Below are 18,303 nucleotides of genomic sequence, written 5' to 3' on the forward strand. Positions count from 1 at the left end.
CTAGTCCTCACCTCCATACTCCCACTCTCCACAGACAACCTCACAGTGATCGTTAGGGTCTAGTTCTCTCATTGCCTGGACCTAGGGTTCCCACAACATGGGTGGCTGCACTGTCACCTTGGTAGGACTAGGAGACCAACAGTGGATGGTATTGCCTAAGCTTGGTCTATAAATATCAGCAGTTACAAAGGCTAGTTTCCTATCAACCTGGTGTAAAAGTCCCACTGCTATTTTTGCGCAAAAATGTAAAACCAAAACAAAGTACTTTTCTAATTAGAAATATAAATCAACCTTCTAGAAATGAAATATGCAATACTGTGTGCATAAGCAGTAGATAGGGCAGCCCAACTCTATGATTAGTCACCATCCTTTAACTGCTTACTCTTCTAACTTAAAAGGCAACCACTTTACATCTTATAATGACATTAAAACTTCAGCTCTTAAGTTTTCATTGATGCAAACTATGTAAGAGCTCAGAACACACAGTAAAACAAGTCACTCCGAATACAGATCATTAAAGTAGCTTACATAGCTCTAAGTTGACCTTAATGTGGAAATTTTATGAGAGGTTTAAAGCATCTTATACTAGAGACCACACAGTAGCGATGCCTAATTTTAATTCCTGTAGGGTCTATAGTTAGAGAGATAGTCTCTATGCTTCTAGATTCTAACCCATTCCACCCTTCACCTAGTGTGCCTATTTTCCTAATGCAAATTCACTTGCTCATAGACTCAGCCACTCTTTGGTCAGACCACTGCTAACTGAAACTTTATCAGGTTCTGTCTTTTTTTTTAACTGATGTAGAACAGTTTTTTTCAAAAATACTCTGCATCTTATTTGTTTTATTCCACAGGCAACATTTGTGAATCTTTTCTTATGATACAAAAAATTCCCCTTGGAATGGTAAAGATTCCATCTCCATCTTTGCTGGTGTTTTAAGCCCTGCTTTTTGCACATGTCTTTATACTGAAGTTCTTTTCTGATTATGGTCCCCTCTACCAGGAACCAACAGTCCAACACCATCTTCTCCTGACCATTTTTTACCTACTCATCTTCAGATGCACCTCAATCTCCAAAAATGGAAGTTCTTATCCATACTCCAGTTGGTTTCACTGTGTGTCTACCCCTATACCAGTAATTTTTTTTTTTTTTTTAATCAGCCTAGGGCTTGAACTCGGCCTGGGCACTGTCCCTGAGCTTCTTTTTGCTCAAGGCTAGTGTTCTACCACTTGAGCCACAGCAGCACTTTCAGCTTGTTCTGGTGGTTAATTAGAGATAGTCTCACAGCCTTTCCTGCTTGGGCTGGCTTCAAACCATGATCCTCAGATTTCAGCCTCTTAAGTAGCTAGGATTACAGGCGTGAGCCACCAGTGCCCAACTTCCTTATTGTTTTAAGAAAAGAAATGCAGCTGGGAGAAATGCACTCAAGAGACTGAGATCTGAGGATTGTAAGTTTGACACCAGCCCAAGCATGAAAGTGAGACTCTTATCTCCAATTAATCACACACACACACACACACACACACACACACACACACACACACACACACACACACACACACACACACACACACACACACACACACACACACACACACACACACGGCAGGAAGTAGAATTGTGGCTCAAATGTAGAGCACTAGCCACTAGCCTTGAGATAGTGTTCAGGCCATGAGTTCAAGCCCCAGGACTGGCGCACACACAAGTACACGCACACACGCATACACAAAAAAATGCCAACACTGGAGGGAAAAATAAAATTAACTGAAGACAGCAGTTAAATTCCTGGGAGATAAGGAAGAACTAGGGAAGAGTACAAAGAGAACAGAGGTTGTTTTTATGTTACATTTCTTAAACTTCAGAAAGGGAGAGCAAAGTAGAAAATTTACAAGTTCACAATGTGTTTTTTAAAAACGATTAAAAAGATAAAGAAGCTAATATAAAAAGCTCAAACAACATTCAGGTTCATTACAAGTTACAGTTCCATGTGTTTAAAACATTGAAATAAGTATTAATATCCAGAATGACAAGACATGGATTGTAAACTTCAAGCAAAGTGGCTCATGCCTGTAATTCCCACTATTTGAGTGGCAGAGATAGGAGAATCAAAGTTCTAAGACAGCCTAGATGCCTTTCTCCAAAAAAAAAAAAAAAAAAAAAGGGAGAGCCTATCTTAATCTTAAAATACAAGCCAGGTGTGGTGGTAATCTAAGCTATGTGAGAGGCCAGCCTAGTCAAAGAGACTCTATCTGGAAAAAGGGCTGGAAACACAGTTCAAGGATTAGAATACTTGCCTACTAAGCACAGAGTCTTGTGCTGGATAGAAGAGTTCAATCCTCGGTACGATAAAAAGAAAAAGAAATGTCTTTGGAGCACATTACATTTCATTGGTAAGATCCTAATCTCTACTGTGGCACCTGTCCCTGTTGAAATGGCAAGAGTACAAGCAATTGAGGACTGTACTAGTAACATTCAACATTCATGATTTCACAATAATAACTGAGAATTCCTTCTGTTACACAGAAAACCAGGCCCAAGTGGAAGGAGAGCAAGACATGACCCATGACTCAAATGATTCAGACTGGGGGTGCAGAAGTCACATGTGAGCTCCTAGCTTAGGTGACAATAAGGGATAGAAGATACCAGCAGAATGGAGCATGGAAGCCTGACTCAGTCTGTACTCCAGGAATGTTCTGGAAATACCTCAGTGTTTGGGGGTAAGAAACAACATTGACAACTAAGGAGTCTGTGGGGTGACAGACTTGTACCACATCTCAGTTTTGGTGATAGTTACACAACTATTCACATTTAAAAGTGTTTCTTTACATAAGAAACCAGGCTTTGGTGAAGAAAAAAGGAACATCCCTTCCAATGGATATCCCACCTGACTGACAATGACAACAGTCTTGAGACATTGAAGGCGATGTCAGACAAGGAATGTGGAGAATCAGCTTATTATTAGCAGAACAGAGCAAACAGAGGAGTCCCTGAAATACAAAATCTACAAGACAGAGCCTGCAACAAGTAGGCAGACCAAAACCTGTCAGGTGTGGACAAAGACATTGTTTCCAGATAGACTATCTGAGCCTGATAAAATGAAAAAAAGTAAGGGGGGGGAGGGAGGGAGGGGGGAGCGAATGAGGGAGGGAGGGAGGGAGGGAGGGAGGGAGGAAGGAAGGAAGGAAGGAAGGAAGGAAGGAAGGAAGGAAGGAAGGAAGGAGAGGGGGGAGGGGGAGTTGATGGCAAAGGAAGGAAGGAAGGAAGGGAGCGAGGGAGGGAGGGAGGGAGAAAAAATTACCATTCATTAAGAGAAAATTAGAAGACATTGATACTCTACATAATTTAGGATGGGCAACCACTAATAACGTGTATCATGTATTAATAGAAAAGCTAATTAAAAAAATAAAAGGAAAGTAACAAGTTGGCCTGCAGTCCAGGCCAACCCAGACAAAGCCATAAATTGCTACCTGAAAAGTAACTACACCGGGTGCCAGTGGCTCATGCCTGTAATCCTAGCTACAGAGGAGGCTGAGATCTGAGGATTGCAGTTCAAAGCCAGAGGGGGCAGGAAAATTCATGAGACTCTTTTCTTTTTGGGTCTGGTCGTGGGGCCTGAACTCTGGGCCTGGGCGCTATTCCTCAGCTGTTCAGCTCAAGGCTAGCACTCTTACCACTTGAGCCACAGCGCCACTTCCGGCTTTTTTCTTTTTGCTTATGTGGGTGCTGAGGAATCAAACCCAGGTCCTCAGGCATGCAAGGCAAGTGCTCTACCACTGAGCCACCTTCCCAGCCCCTCATGAGACTCTTACCTCCAAATAACCACCAGAAAACTGGAAGTGGCTCTGTAATTCAAGTGGTAGAGCCTTGAGCTGAAGAGCTGAGGGGCAGTGTCCAGGCCCAGAGTTCAAGCTTCACAACCAACCAAAAAAATAAAACAACTAAAAGCAAAAAGGGGAAGTATGGCTCAGGTGATAGAGCACTTGTCTAGCAAGAGCAAGACCCTGAGTTCAACTTACAGAATTAGAATTCCACACCTCAAAGAAAAAAAAATGAGAAAGGTATGCTAAAAGGTTATGGCATATTTCTCTAATAACCTCCTGGCCAAAATTATACCAAAACTATCCATCCCTCCTGCCCCTCCCCTCCCCCCCCACACCTCTCCTGTCTGTGTATGTACAGCAGTCCTGGGACTTGAATTCAGGGCCTAGGCTAGTGCTTTACCACTTGAGCCACAGCTCCACTTCTTGCATTTTGGTAGTTAATTGGAGATAAAAGAGTCTTACAGACTTTCCTACCTATGCTGCCTTTGAACCACAATCCTCAGATCTTAGTCTCCTGAATAGCTAGGATTATAGCTTGAGCCATCAGTACGCAGCCCAAGTGTCCATTTTTATAGCGCGCGTGCGTGCGTGCGTGTGTGTCTTTCTCTCTCTTTTTCCTGGGGCTTAAACTCAGGGGCTGGAAACTGTCCCTGAGCTTTTTTGCTCAAGGCAAAGCAATTTAACAACTTGAGCCGCAGCTCCACTGCTCCACTTCTGTGTGTGTGCGCGTGTGTGCACACTTGAAGGGAGATAAGAATCTCATGGACTTTCTTGCCTAGGTTGGCTTTGAACTGTGATCTTTATATCTCAGCCTTCTGGGTAGCTAGAACTATAGGGGTGAGCAACCAGCTCTTCTACTCGCTTTTAAGAAAAGCAGAATTAAGGTAGGGTATCAGTGGCTCACACCAGTAATCCTAACTACTCAGGAGGCTGAGAGCTGAGGATAGAGGTTTGAAGCCACCTCAGGCAGGAAAGGCCAGGAGAGTCTTATCGCCAGTTAATCACAGAAAAAGTTGGAAGTGACACTGTGGCTCAAGTGGTAGAGCTCTAGCCTTGAGCAAAAGGGGCTCAAGGATAGCACCCTCGTCCACAGTTCAAGTCCCAGGACTTGTTAAAAAAAAATGCAGAATTCTTATGGCTAATTTAAAACCAAGATTCTCAACCATGCTCAAAAACAAGAATTAGGTGAAACTTCTAGAAACTACTGACTACCTAACTCTCAACCCTGAGTGATTTTACTGAGCTGGCTAGCCTGTACACTAAAATTACTTTCTAGAGAAACAGACTACTCAGATACTGAATTACTCCTTCAAGTACATCATCATCCTTGTTAGTGTACACACCTCTGCCATAGATGAGTTAAGTCTGGCACTTACCTAATGTGCATCTAAGCTGGGGCTGAAGTTTAGAAAAAATTTCATCTCTGACTTCATTCAGACAGGTCTCTATCTCTGTGAATACTTCAGAAGTAAGTTTCTCCCCATCTTCATCTAAAATAAAATAGGATATGATCAACTTCTCATCAATATGTATTTTTCCACAAAAACTGAGACATTAAAAAAAAGTTTATCAGAAGCAGTAAGTTTTACACAATTTCCTTAATTCTTCTTCTCCTGTGGTATAATGCACATCCCTTCACCAGCTGCTACCTGCACAACAGCATTAGCAGTCATCGGATAAGAACTTAAACAGGCCTTTCTTCTCATTCAGATAGCCATGGGCCTATAAAATACAGGCTGGAACCACAGAAGTGTCTCAAATGTCAGGACTTTACCAGATCCTGGAATATTTGCATAGACATATTTAGGGATAGGACTCAAGTCTGAACATATAAATATTTCCTACTAGGCCTACACAACACAACTAAAGATAATTTTATACAAAATACTGTGTTTGTTGTGTGACCCATCACATGAGGAACACAATATTTTTGGACATCATCTTGGCATATAAACATTTTCAGAACTTTTTTTAATATATACAAGCTTTATGACATATATGAAAGCAATCTCATTCCTAGGAATGTGCATCTATGTGCACCAAGAGACAGACATAAAGGAGGAAAGAAATCTGCAGCAACTTCAATTTTCAAAATATGGAGCATTTCAGATTTTAACTAAGGATACCCAACCAATAGCTAAACTTTTCAAATATTCTGCCTGTCTTTAAAATAGCTAAAGCTATCTTTTTATACTGAATTACTACTTATATTAAAAGCACACATTGTGATTTATTTTCCCCCCAATCTTGGGGCTTGAACTCAAGGCACTGTCCCTGAGCTTCTTTTGTTCCAGGCTAACACTCTACCACTTGAGCCACAGCACCACTTCCAGCTTTTTCTATGTGGTATGAGGAACTGAACCCAGGGCTTCGTGCATGCTGGCAAGCTCTCTACCACTAAGCCACATTCCCAGCTTTGCTGGGCATGTTTCTTTGCTTAAAATTGTAATTATTATGGTGATAAACATACTGAAGTGCTTATCTGCCCATATTTTGATCATTTCTTTAGTGTAAAAATACTCAAAATGGGGCTGGGAAGGTGGCTCAGTGGTAGTTGCTTGCCTTGTATGAATGAGGCCCTGGGTTCAATTCCTCAGCACCACATAAGCAGAAAAAAGCTGGAAGTGGTGCTGTGGCTCAAGTGGTAGAGCACTAGCCTTGAGCTGAAGAGCTGAGGGACAGTGCCCAGGCACAGAGTTCGGGCCCCACGACTGGCAAAAAAAAAAAAAAAAAAAAAAAAAAAAACCTCAAAATGGAATTACTGTGAGAAAATTATGATTGTTACTTTTTGTCACCTGAATTCTGGGCCTGGGTACTCTGTTCTCCCTAAGCTCTTCAGCTCAAGGCTAGCTCTACCACTTAAGCCACACACCACTTCTGGCTTTTTACTGCCTATGTGGTGCTGAGGAATCGAACCCAGGGCCTCATGCATGCAAGGCAAGTACTCTACCACTGAGCCACCTTCCCAGACCCTAAGAAAATTATTTTAAAAGGCTGGAGATCAGGCTCAATCGGTAATAATGCCTGCCTCGCTAGCCCAAAATCCTTACTTCCAACCCTGCTACCACCAAAAAGAAACAAATTATTTTGATAAAAGCCTCCACAGGTACTGGACTTTAATTACTTCAAAGCTAAAATTAATCTTTTATTTATTTCATACAAACCTTGATCATTCTGGTTATGTTCTCAAATGAAAATACTTAATATTGTTTATAATATGAAGTGTATGGCTGGGAATATGGCTTAGAGGTAGAGTGCTTGCCTAGCATGCATGAAGCCCTGGGTTCGATTCCTCAGTACCACATAAACAGAAAATGCTGGAAGTGGTGCTGTGGTTCAAGTGGTAGAGTGCTAGCTTTGAGCAAAAAGAAGCTCAGGGGCAGTGCCCAGGCCCTGAGTTCAAGCCCCAGGACTGGCAAAAAAATATGTATATGAAGTATATATTACCTAAGTTTTTCTTGGTCATGGGAACAAGAAAATTTGTAATAAAGCTCAATAATAACTAAAACCAAAGCAGGCGCCCACAGCTCATGCCTGTAATCCTAGCTATTCAGGAGGCTGAGATCTGAGGTTCATGTTCCAAAGCCATCACAAGCAAGAAAGTCTGTGAGACTTACATCTCCAATAAACTGCCCCCAAAAAGCTCAACATAGAGCCCTGGCTCAAGTGATAAAGCACTAACCTTGAGCAAAAGAAGCTTAGAGACAATGCCCAGGCTAAGTTCAAGCCCTAGGACTGGGGCATACATGGCATGCAGGCACACAGATAAGCATGCATGCACGTGTGTACACACACACATACACAAATTAAAAACCAGATTTTTTTTTAAAAAACTATTATTTGGCAAAGACTTAATAGAAGATTTTAAAAAAATTAAATTCCAATATTTCAGTTGAACAGCCTGACTGATCAACAATGGGAAAACAATGCACAGGACTGTACAATCAAGGTCATACTTTTAATTAATGATTAAATCTGTCAAAATGATTAAGAATACAAACAATAAATGATGGTGATGATGTGATGATAAAAGAACTCTAATACACTGTCAGTGGGACTATAAACTAGTGTAACCACTCTGTAGGTCAGTATGGAGGTTCCTCATAAAACAAAAAACAAGACTACCCTATGATCAAGCACCACTGCTAAGGCATTTATTTATCTAAAAGAATGTAAATTAAGAAACAAGGTATCTCACATCCATGTTCATTAAGATACTATTCACAAGAGCCAAGTTATAAAAACAGCCCAGATGAACTACTTCTGACAAATTAAGAATATATAGACATATATAAAAAAATTGAACACATACACACACACATATGTACACACACATACAATGTTATTTACTTCATCCAAAAGAACATTGTGTCATTTGCAGGGAAATGATGGGACCTGGAAAAAATTGTGTTAAGTGAAGTAATTCAGGGTCAAAAAGAAAATGGTTTCTATTTTTTCCAGTATGTGGAAGTTAGATCTATAAGGTAAACATACAACGAAAACAAATACAGGGCCATATGTATTTATACACATGATCCAACTGACTAAAGTATGGTATATGCAGGAGTAAGATTCTATGATGGAAGCCCAATAGTCATTCAACAGACAGTTTAACAAAGATTAGTATCAGAAAGCTATAACATGTCTTTATTGTGAAGGTGAGCTGCAAGCTACAAAAAGAAGGGCGTGAACTAATGGAAAGAAGGGTAAGAGAATGCAGTCATAATATTCATACATAGTTGAAAATGGACCCAGGAAACTGAAGGAGATGGATGGGGATGAGATATGTAGGAGGAGAGACTGAGAAGTAATTCTGATCAAGAAGGAAGACACATAAATGGCCATGATAAACTGAACCCCTGTGGTATAACTATTTGAAGATTAAATAATTTAAACAGCAGTAATCAGTCCATATTTATACAACAAATATAAGCAATGCTTGTCAATTTGTTTTACAACTTTGTACAGTGTTCCCCTCTTATTCATGCTCTCACTTTTGAGGTCTACAAATAATAGATGAAAATGAAAAACAAGTCAGGATCAAAATTAAACTTTATGAACTCTTCCTGACTTTAGGGGAGAAAAGACTAATTTTGTTGGTTTTTTGGGGGGAGGGAAAGGTGTGCACTCACGTGCATGCCAGTCCTGGGATTTGATCTCAGGGCCTGGGCACTATCCCAGAGCTTTTGTGCTCAAACTAGCACTCTATCACTTGACCCACAGCTCCACTTTCACCTTTTTTGGTAGTTAATTGGCGTTAAGATTCTCACAGGCTTTCTTGCCTGGGCTGGCTTTGAACCATGATCATCAGATCTCAGCCTCCTGAGTAGTTAGGATTACAGGTACGGATAAAGGTATGAGCTACTAAAGCCCACTGAAAAAAGGTTTAAAAGCCACCAATTATTATTAGCACTAAAAACAAAGCCAAACACTTTCCCGTAGACCAAAATACCTCTTAAAAAGCAAAATCACAAACTGCAAACTTGAGAACAAGTAATATCTATATATCTATATAGATATATAGATATACAGATATATATCTATATATCTGACATGAAAATACTAGAAGGCTATAAAGAAAAATAAGTAAAACGTGACAGTCAACATAACAAACAGGATTTCATGAGAGGGAACCCATATGATCAACATACACAAGAAAAAGCCAATGAATCAATCTCTTAAAATATCTGGGATAAGACAAATCAAAATTGAAGACCATTTTATACCACTCAAATAGAAAAATCTCAGTATGAAAATAACCAAGGTAGGGTTGGGATATAGCTCTGTAGCAAAGCGCTTTCTTAGCAAGGTAGGGTTGGGATATAGCTCTGTAGCAAAGCGCTTTCTTAGCAAATACAATGTTCTGGGTTCAATCCCTAGTACAAAAGAAAAAAAAAAGACAAAATATAAAAATGTAAAATGTAAAAAGAAAATAACCAATAACCAAGGGAGAATGTGCTGATCAGGACAATATCTTATACACTGATAATGAGAATACTGACTGTCACAACCACATAGGGAAACAGTTGCCATTATCTGTAGATCTGGACTCAAAGCCTATTATCTGGCCAACTCCATTCCTATGGGATATACAAGAGAAAATCCGTTTGTACCATGGCCTGGGAACTGCTCAAGAATGGTCACAACAGCAGTATTATAATGGCAAAAAGTAACCCACCATCCACCAACAGGTCAACAGGTGAACAAACATACAACTAGTCCTTGGCACCTGCAGGTTCCACATCTCTACACTCAACCAGACTGAAAACATTTGGGGGCAAAAAACTGCATTTGTTTGAACACAGACTTTTCATTGATGTTATTGCCTAAACAATAGCCACTATTTACAAAACATTCTCATTGAAGTGGGTATAGTAGGCAATCTAAGAACAATTTAAAAAGGGATAAACATACAGCTTAGTGGTAGAGTTTTTGCCTACCTTGCACAAGATGCTGGGGCCTGATTCCTACCACCACAAATAATGGAAAGTAAAGTTACACACAGTTTAAATATGGCTAGATTTAAAGGGAAAGGGAAGGAAGAAAGGGAGAGAGGGAAGGGAGCCGTGTATAGCATCCTTGGATTTTGGTGGCTATAGGAAGCCCTGTAACCAGTGCCCCATGAATATACCAGAGAAAGACTGTATTATAGCTTAAAGACTTTAACTCTGAGAGGACCACTGCAACTCTGATAGGCTAAGACACATGACTACTTTTCTTCTTTCTGACTAGCTTTAGAAAGACTGCTTTTCTGTGGCAGTTGTGACGCTTGTAATGAGTATTATCTCAACCTTCACAGCACTATGCCTAGGCTGCCTACCTCCAGATCTCCACCCAGAACAGGAACTAGTGATGGCATCTTTTCCACATTCTCTGAGACAAAACTCAACATTCACATCTTAAAAAAATAAGAGAAATATACTAGTACCAACCTTTATCTCTTTCTAACTGATTGGCATACAGAAGCTTATTTGCTTGACTATATCTCTCGAAGAGCCGCCAAAATATTGATTTCTCCTTGGAACAAAGTTCAGTCACAGTGGTCTTCAGCCATTCCAAATGCACCAAGGCTGACAGGATGCAGTCTAACCAACACAAAGCATGAGCATTTCTCCACTGCACATACATAGTATGCCGAAATGATACAGCTCTATTCTCCAATGGTGTTTCCGGGTCAGACCTTTCATTTTGAGGGGAAATTCCCCGAGTTCCAGAGATGGTAATCGTAACAGGATCTTCAGCAACCAGAATGATTCTGTCAGCTTCCAAAGTCTCTTGTGGCTCCAAGGAGCCCACTGTTCTAACTGGGTTCTGTTGACTCCTACTGTGCTGTATGTCTGATAAGGCTGCAGTACATATTTCTCCATCACAGTCACTATTCAAAGTCACGTCACTGCCAGTGACAACAGAATGTCTAGTCTTTTTGGAACTCGATAGAAGAGGCAAATCTTTACAGCTATTTTCCAGTATCTTTCTTTTCTGAGGTTTATTTGGAGTATGACAATCTTCTGAATCAGGACAAATTAAATTATTAAGTGATCTAGAGCCCAAAGGATAGATGCACTAGAAAGGAAAAATAAAATCATAAAAAATGCAAATATTCAAATAAGCTCAAGTTTCTATGCTATGAAAAACATACATTTCTAGAATTAACTGGACTTATCAACCTAAATTTAAAACAACTAGAGACAACTATTTAATCAAAATTTAGGCCCCCAAAAGAGTAATTTTTCCTAGCTAATTTGGACAACTAAGGATTTAATCTGAGTTATAGTAGGGTAATCTAATGAGGAAAATCTTTATTTTTCCTTTAATAAAGAATCACATGTCAAGTAAATTAGAAAATTCCACCAATGTAAGGAGATGATGATGTCATTATCTTCAGACAGATGCACTTTACAGCACTGAAAATTGAGAAAGTATTTAACATAAGAAATTACATTGGGCAATTTCTATGTTCTACATTTTGAAACTGAGTATGAATCTATTTTATATCCTTATCAGGTTTAAAAGTCAAATTGGCTGAATTTTAATGAATTATCACTTCTACTATACATTAACACAATTTCAGCCAAACATAAAGAATGTAAACAAATCATTAGTGAATTCTTCCCAATTTTGAAGACTACTAAAATACTCTACAAATTTAAAAGCCAACACACTAAATACTCCCATTTAAAAATATCTTTTCTAGGGCTGAGAATGTGGCTTAGCGTGCTTGCCTAGCATGCATGAAGCCCTGGGTTTGATTCCTCAGTACCACAAAAACAGAAAAAAGCCTGAAGTGGCACTGTGGCTCAAGTGATAGAGCACTAGCTTTGAGCAGAAGCTCAGAGACAGTTCCCAGGCCCTAAGTTCAAGCCCCATGACAGGCAAAAACAAACAAACACAATAATAATAAAATAAAAAACAAGTAAATAAAAATAAAAATATACTTTCTAGAGTGAGGTCTGATAGCACAAATCTATAATCTTATCATTAGTGAGGCTGAAGTAGGAGAATGAGTTAGTACAAGGCTAGCCTACATATTAAGGCCATGTCAAAAAACATGTCTTAATATGCCTTCTAAGAAGTACCTTACACCAACTGGTCACATGTGCATACCTGATACACATGAGTCTGATAAGTAAGCACTGACTCACTGAGCCCTGCTCAGAGCTCAATTAACCTCAGGAAGAACAGAGATGCCCAGGTAACTGAGGTAGCTCTTTGACAGCAGCCAGTGCCAAATGCCAGACACATGGCATTCAGCCAGCCCAGTAGACACTATACTTGGTTAACCCAAAAATTATGAAAATAGTAAGCTGAAGCTATTGCATTTTGTAAGCCAGCAGACCGGAGATGATTTCACAGCAATAAGTAAAATGCACTAAATTATCTTTCTGGGCACATAAATACTATTCTGAAAAATACTTAATTCCAGAGCATAGGAGAGAATGATGGAAGGGGTTATACTGATCAAGATGGATTATACTCATAACCTGACTTGTGAAACTGAAATTGTTTTGTACAACTAGTTAATTAAAAACTGAAGAAATTCTTTAGTATACATGGACAAATTCTGGATTCTGACTATGATTACCTTCTAACTATACAGTGAACATCAACTTTGAGATTTCCTTGAGATTTCCTAAATGCTACTCTATGCCGAGAAGCTAAGAAAATCAGTAACAAGTCAGGCATAGTGGTACATGGTTATAAGCCTAACACTTTGGATGCTGAAGCAGGAGGATCTCAAGTTTAAGGACAGCCTAGTTCTAAGCTATCCTGAAATCCTGTCTTAAAACAAAAAAAAATTAATAACTAAATATATATATATATGTATATGTGTTATAATCTGTTGCAATAATTAAATCATAAAGAAGAGAAACTGCAGGTGTGACTCAAGTAAGCAGCAAGCACAAGGCCGCAAATTCAATCTTGTATATTGCCTTCCCTAAAAGCCATGAAAAGGTGTATATCTTTAAAAAACTGAAAACAGGATATCAAATGGATATCTGCACACTCATGTTCAATGTAGCATTTTTCACAATAGCCAAAGATTCAGATTTCACTTTCAATGAAGCACACTCCTCACCACTCCATTTAAAACTCCAGTCTCTATTGCTTTATTGTGCTGCCCAACACTGTTCTTTCTTTGTGGGGAGCTAGGGTCTCACTCTGTTGCCCAGGCTGGCCTTGAACTGGTGATCCTCCCAAATAACTGGGATTATAGGCCCATGCAACTGAGTCACAACTTCTATATAAGAATTATAGCAGTGGATGCAAATTACCGTAACTCTAAAAGGTATTTACATTCTTTTATTGTGTTAGGATTTGGGGGGGAGGTGAGTCCTTTTAGGTTTTGGAGTTTTTTGTTGTTGTTTTTGTATTTTTGGAAACAAGGTCTCTTACATAGCCCAGGCCTTCTACCTTAGCATCTTAACTGCTCAGATTACAGATATGTGCCACCATTCTTGACTTAAAACTTTTAAGTACATACTATTTATGAGCATGCACACCATTTTTTAACTAACCAATTTCTAAATATTCTTCCAAGTAAACTATAAATTAATAACTTTTCTAAAGTTAACAAACAGAAGTAAAAGTAACTATGATATGCTAGAATAGCTAACAAAGACCCCACAAGATTAGCCAGTAATCATATGTAACAATTCAATAATCCAAATGGAAAATAAAAACATTGTATATTAGACAGATTTAGGAATGCAGACTGCCCACACATTAAAAAGTTACCTTCTGTCATACAAAATGAGTAAAAATTTTGACAATGAAGAAAAAGTAAAAGACTAAAACCCATATAACTATTTCAGATTAATACTTTACCTGTAGATCTTCACACAAAAAGATAGACTCTTGAAAACTAATTCGGTAAGTCTTTAAAGCATTCAATTTTCCCTTCTCTCTACAAGCAGGGCAATACTCAATTGAAGTAACTTTAGCTGGATCGTAATTCTAAAAGGGAAATAAGGCAAATTAAAATAGACACTCCTAAATTATAACAAATTACAAAAAGTTAAATGGAAATGATAACCAGAAAAAAAAAAAAACCCACACAATTTTCAACTACAAGTGTCCTGGCCAGATCAAACACAGAAAAATAAATGTATATAAAGTTTTAAACACAGCTATTAGTTGAAAAAGTACATTATACTTTTAAATATAAATTTCAAGGGTTCAGTACCAATTTTATTTGCAAGAAAAAATGTACATAAACTGCCAGGGAAATGTCTCACTTTTTAATAAATAGTAAACCTTAAGATCTATGTTTTATATCTACTTTCATACATCAATAACATGAGAGGTAAACACATTAAAACAATCTTTCGCCATTGCTGTAAGATTTCCGTGGAAGACATCATTTTAGAAGTTAATTAGTAAAATTAAAACTGAATTTAATTTTCAAAAATAGAAGAAAAAAAAACAGCTTTGCACTGAGGCAAAAAATAAGTTCACTAACTTTTCCCAAGTACCCCACCACGGGGAGTGATGATCTCCCTATATCAGTCCCCGGTCCCAGCACTGGCAAACCATTTCCAATCTTCAGAGAATCCATCATTCCGAGTCATTGGCTAATTTATGTCACTTGAAACATTTCAATATCACTAAGGATATTTCAATGAACCCTGGAAAAAAGAAAGTCAATAAACGGTTAAATAACTAAAAAACAGCTTTGCTATTTTATGAGACAGATATACTAGGTATATTTCAAGAGCCACCTACCCTAGAATAAACATATTCTAAAACTGGAATCTTTAAATTGAAAACTACCTACATTTATAGAGGCCAGAGAATTTTCAGATGAATTTTCAGAGCAGACCCGAAAGCAAATGAAACTAAACTTTAGTAGAGGTAGTTGCTTATTAATATTAAAGCCACTATTTCACTAAAATTTGAAAACCTATGTTTTTAAGACTGTATGCACAATTTAGGAATAAGCCAGAATTAGAACAGTAACTGTGTCAAACCTGTCCTCCATCCACTGTGCTATTACTTAATAGAAATAATACAACAAAAGAACCCCAGATTTCATACATTCCTACTATTCTCACTACCAATCTCTCCTCATAAATTAAGAATGATACTTTTAAAGTTTCCAACAAGATACTAATTTACATTATTTGTAAGTGATATGTACCACATCAAACACTCCCCATAGTACAGAGTACACATGATATTGCTTGGGGGTGTAATCCCATGGACTCTACATTCAGTATAGTCAAAATTACAAGATGGGACTCAATATAAAGAAAAAGCTATTAAAAGATATTTAATACCCAGGCCCAGAACTTAAGCCACATGACCAACCAAAAAATAAAGAAGGCATTTAAATGTGGATTTAAAATATAGCAAAATGAGATACAGAAGTCCTTTTAGCAGCAGTAAGTTATGCTGAGCAAGGACATATAATTTCAGCTTAAATCTTTCTGAAACCCAAGAAACCATGATCCTAGAACCACCACCTTCTTCTGTCCCATGGATTCACTCTAAAAATGATTTAGGCTTTTCTGTTCTAGCTGTATAAACATCACACACCTTTCAGGTCAAGATTCAAAAAACATCATTGAAGGTGAGCCTTTTCTATTTCTGAAAAGTAATCACAGAATAGGGCTTCTCATCTTCAGTACCTCATGTTTTGGACCAGTTATTCTTTGTGACTAGTGCTGTGATGTCAATGGAGGATGTTGAGTGGCATCCCAGACTTCTACACACTGGGTTGGACAAACCAAAACATTTCCAAACACTGCCAAAGGTCTGCAGGCAGGCAAATATATCGCATTGAGAGTGACTATGTAAGGGTTATTACAAGTTGGCTGCTCTGTAGGCTCCTTACAGACAATACCAACTTATTCTCTTTGGCTGCTTACTAAAAGAAATCTCAAAATACCAGGTACTACTTTAGTGCTACTTTTACATTTTTCATATAAAATGTCTACATATATAAACTTTATGTTATACTATGTAGAATACATGCCCGTGCATATATCCTCAAAAAGAAATGTGGTAGGTTTTGTACCCTCAATATATTGATTCGATGAGAACTTCCATAATCCTGATAGATCTAGGAGATAGTTTTAGCGGTTCTCTTTTCTCAATCACAGAAATGAGATGTTTACAGATCTACTCTAATCCCACTACCCAATATCCCAATGGCAGAAGCCATAGTACCGAGTATTCAGCACTCCATGAAAGAAAATTCACTTAAAAAACAAAAACTGCACGTGTACTGTCCATGTCCTCTTTCAAATACAATTTACCAGGTCTTATGTATCAACCTTAATTTTCCCTTAACGACTGCCCTACACCATCTTCCCTTCAAAATAACTTGTTCATCTCCCCTGGATCCCACCTCCAGTTCGGCAATCTCCAGCCATCCAAACACAAGAGTAGAAAGTTGGAGCCATTCTCTAAACTCTTATTGCCCATTTCATGCAATGAAAGAGACCAAATTTGGGGGCGGTTCTCTGGCGACGTTTCTCATCCCTCTTTCCCGTTAAATAAGCCTGAGCCTATCACTGTTCAGCTTAAAATCGCCTACTTAACTCCAATGGGAAAAGTCCAAGAGACGAGCCTACTTTTCCCAGTCTTACTCCACCCCGAGCATTCCTCCTTACATCCCCCCTTTTCAAAGCTTCCAGAATGCTAGCCCAGTACGATAAAGACGCCAAGCGTGCATAAAGTTCGTCCCGGGGCTCACACCAGGCATGTGGTTAATTGAACTTCATTCAATCGCACGTGCAGGACCGGGAGCCGGAGGAAGAAGGGCCGAGCTCGCCCCGGGCAGACGGGGCGGGATCAATTCGTGACCTGTCGGGACTAGGCAAGCACCGGCGCACCACTGTCAGGGGCGAGCACCCCCCAGAGCCAGGGCCAAGGCGGGGTTCAAGGCCCATCCCCGGGGGCCCGCGGAGACCCGCTCGCCGCGCCCCGCTCCCGGCCCCTCTGGTTTCTCCTCAGCGTTGCCCCGCCGGCCGCGCACACGGGCCGCGCCTGCAGCCCGGCCCCACGCCGCATGGGTAACCCGCACGCTGTCACCCTAGCGGTCCCTCACTTCGGAAAAGCCCAGCTTCCTGCTTTTACCTGCTCCGGACACTCCCCTTCATGTCGGGCGGGTTGGATCTCGGGTTCCACCTTGAGCTCCGACCCTACGTCCCGGTAACGTCTAACCCCCACGTTCCCCCTCAAGCTACTCCACCACCGCCGCCCCCCCCCCCCACGCCAACGGCGCCTCCGCTAGAAAAGCGGCTTCCGGTTTGAGTTCGCGGCAAAAGCGTTCCCCTTCCGGCAGTACGCCAAAGAGTTTCAAAAGATGTGGGCGTGGCGGGGAAGACGAGGGCGGGCGCACTTCCGGCGAGCTCCGCAGAGGCGGGGCCGGCCGCTTCCCAGCGGCGGCCGCAGCCGCAGAGACCCGCTGCGGCGACCGGTAGGGGCGGGGCCGGGTCACTTGCTGCGGCCCGAGTAGTGTGAGTGGCTGGATTGGGGTTGTGGAAGCTGCTGGAAAGCACTCAGCAGCAGCGGGGGGAGGGGGGGAGGGAGGGGCTGGCGGAGATGACGCCAGCGGCCAGGGGGTGGGGCGTGATTAAAACTAGTGCGCGGCCCGCTGCGGAGGGATTACGCGGCTCGACCCGGCGGCGGCCGGCGTCTCTGGGCTGTCCTCGCCGGCGCCTGCTGGGGGTGGGAGGTGGAGGGTGAGGGTCCGTGAGTGGGGGGCGGGGAGGGAGTTAGCCGAAGGCGGAAGGACTGCCGCCGAGGCCCCCCGCCGGCTGCCCGGGCTTCGGTGCGCCGCCAGCGCGCGCTCCCTTCCCTCCTCCCCGCACTCCCACCTCGCAGACGGGGATGCGGTGCCTCTCCTCCTTTCCTCCCTCCTAGATCTTCTCACGGTAAGGGGGGAGGGGGAGGGACCGCGGCCCGGCCTTGTTCTCGAGAGTTCTGAGGAGGAGGCGGGCTCGTCGCTGCGCTGGAGGAGTTTCGGACCGCTGC

The 18,303-nt window shown here is 40.8% G+C and overlaps 1 protein-coding gene across 1 annotated transcript in view; it reads right to left on the reverse strand.

Moving 5' to 3' along the window:
- The window catches only part of Uspl1 (ubiquitin specific peptidase like 1), a 40,570-nt gene extending 23,092 nt beyond the window's left edge, over positions 1 to 17,478 (reverse strand). Inside the window, exons 1-5 of the mRNA XM_070003027.1 lie at positions 17,404 to 17,478; positions 14,783 to 14,948; positions 14,149 to 14,277; positions 10,755 to 11,385; positions 5,199 to 5,312 (exon numbers count right to left, since the gene is read on the reverse strand). Of these exons, the coding sequence (XP_069859128.1) occupies positions 5,199 to 5,312; positions 10,755 to 11,385; positions 14,149 to 14,277; positions 14,783 to 14,881 (973 nt within the window). The 5' untranslated portion in view covers positions 14,882 to 14,948; positions 17,404 to 17,478. The remainder of the gene's footprint in view (positions 1 to 5,198; positions 5,313 to 10,754; positions 11,386 to 14,148; positions 14,278 to 14,782; positions 14,949 to 17,403) is intronic.
- Between the last annotated feature and the right edge of the window lie 825 nt (positions 17,479 to 18,303).

The sequence above is a fragment of the Dipodomys merriami genome, unplaced genomic scaffold (genome assembly GCF_024711535.1).
Source record: "Dipodomys merriami isolate MVZ:Mamm:240054 unplaced genomic scaffold, mDipMer1.0.p SCAF_6, whole genome shotgun sequence".
Taxonomy (NCBI): domain Eukaryota; kingdom Metazoa; phylum Chordata; class Mammalia; order Rodentia; family Heteromyidae; genus Dipodomys; species Dipodomys merriami.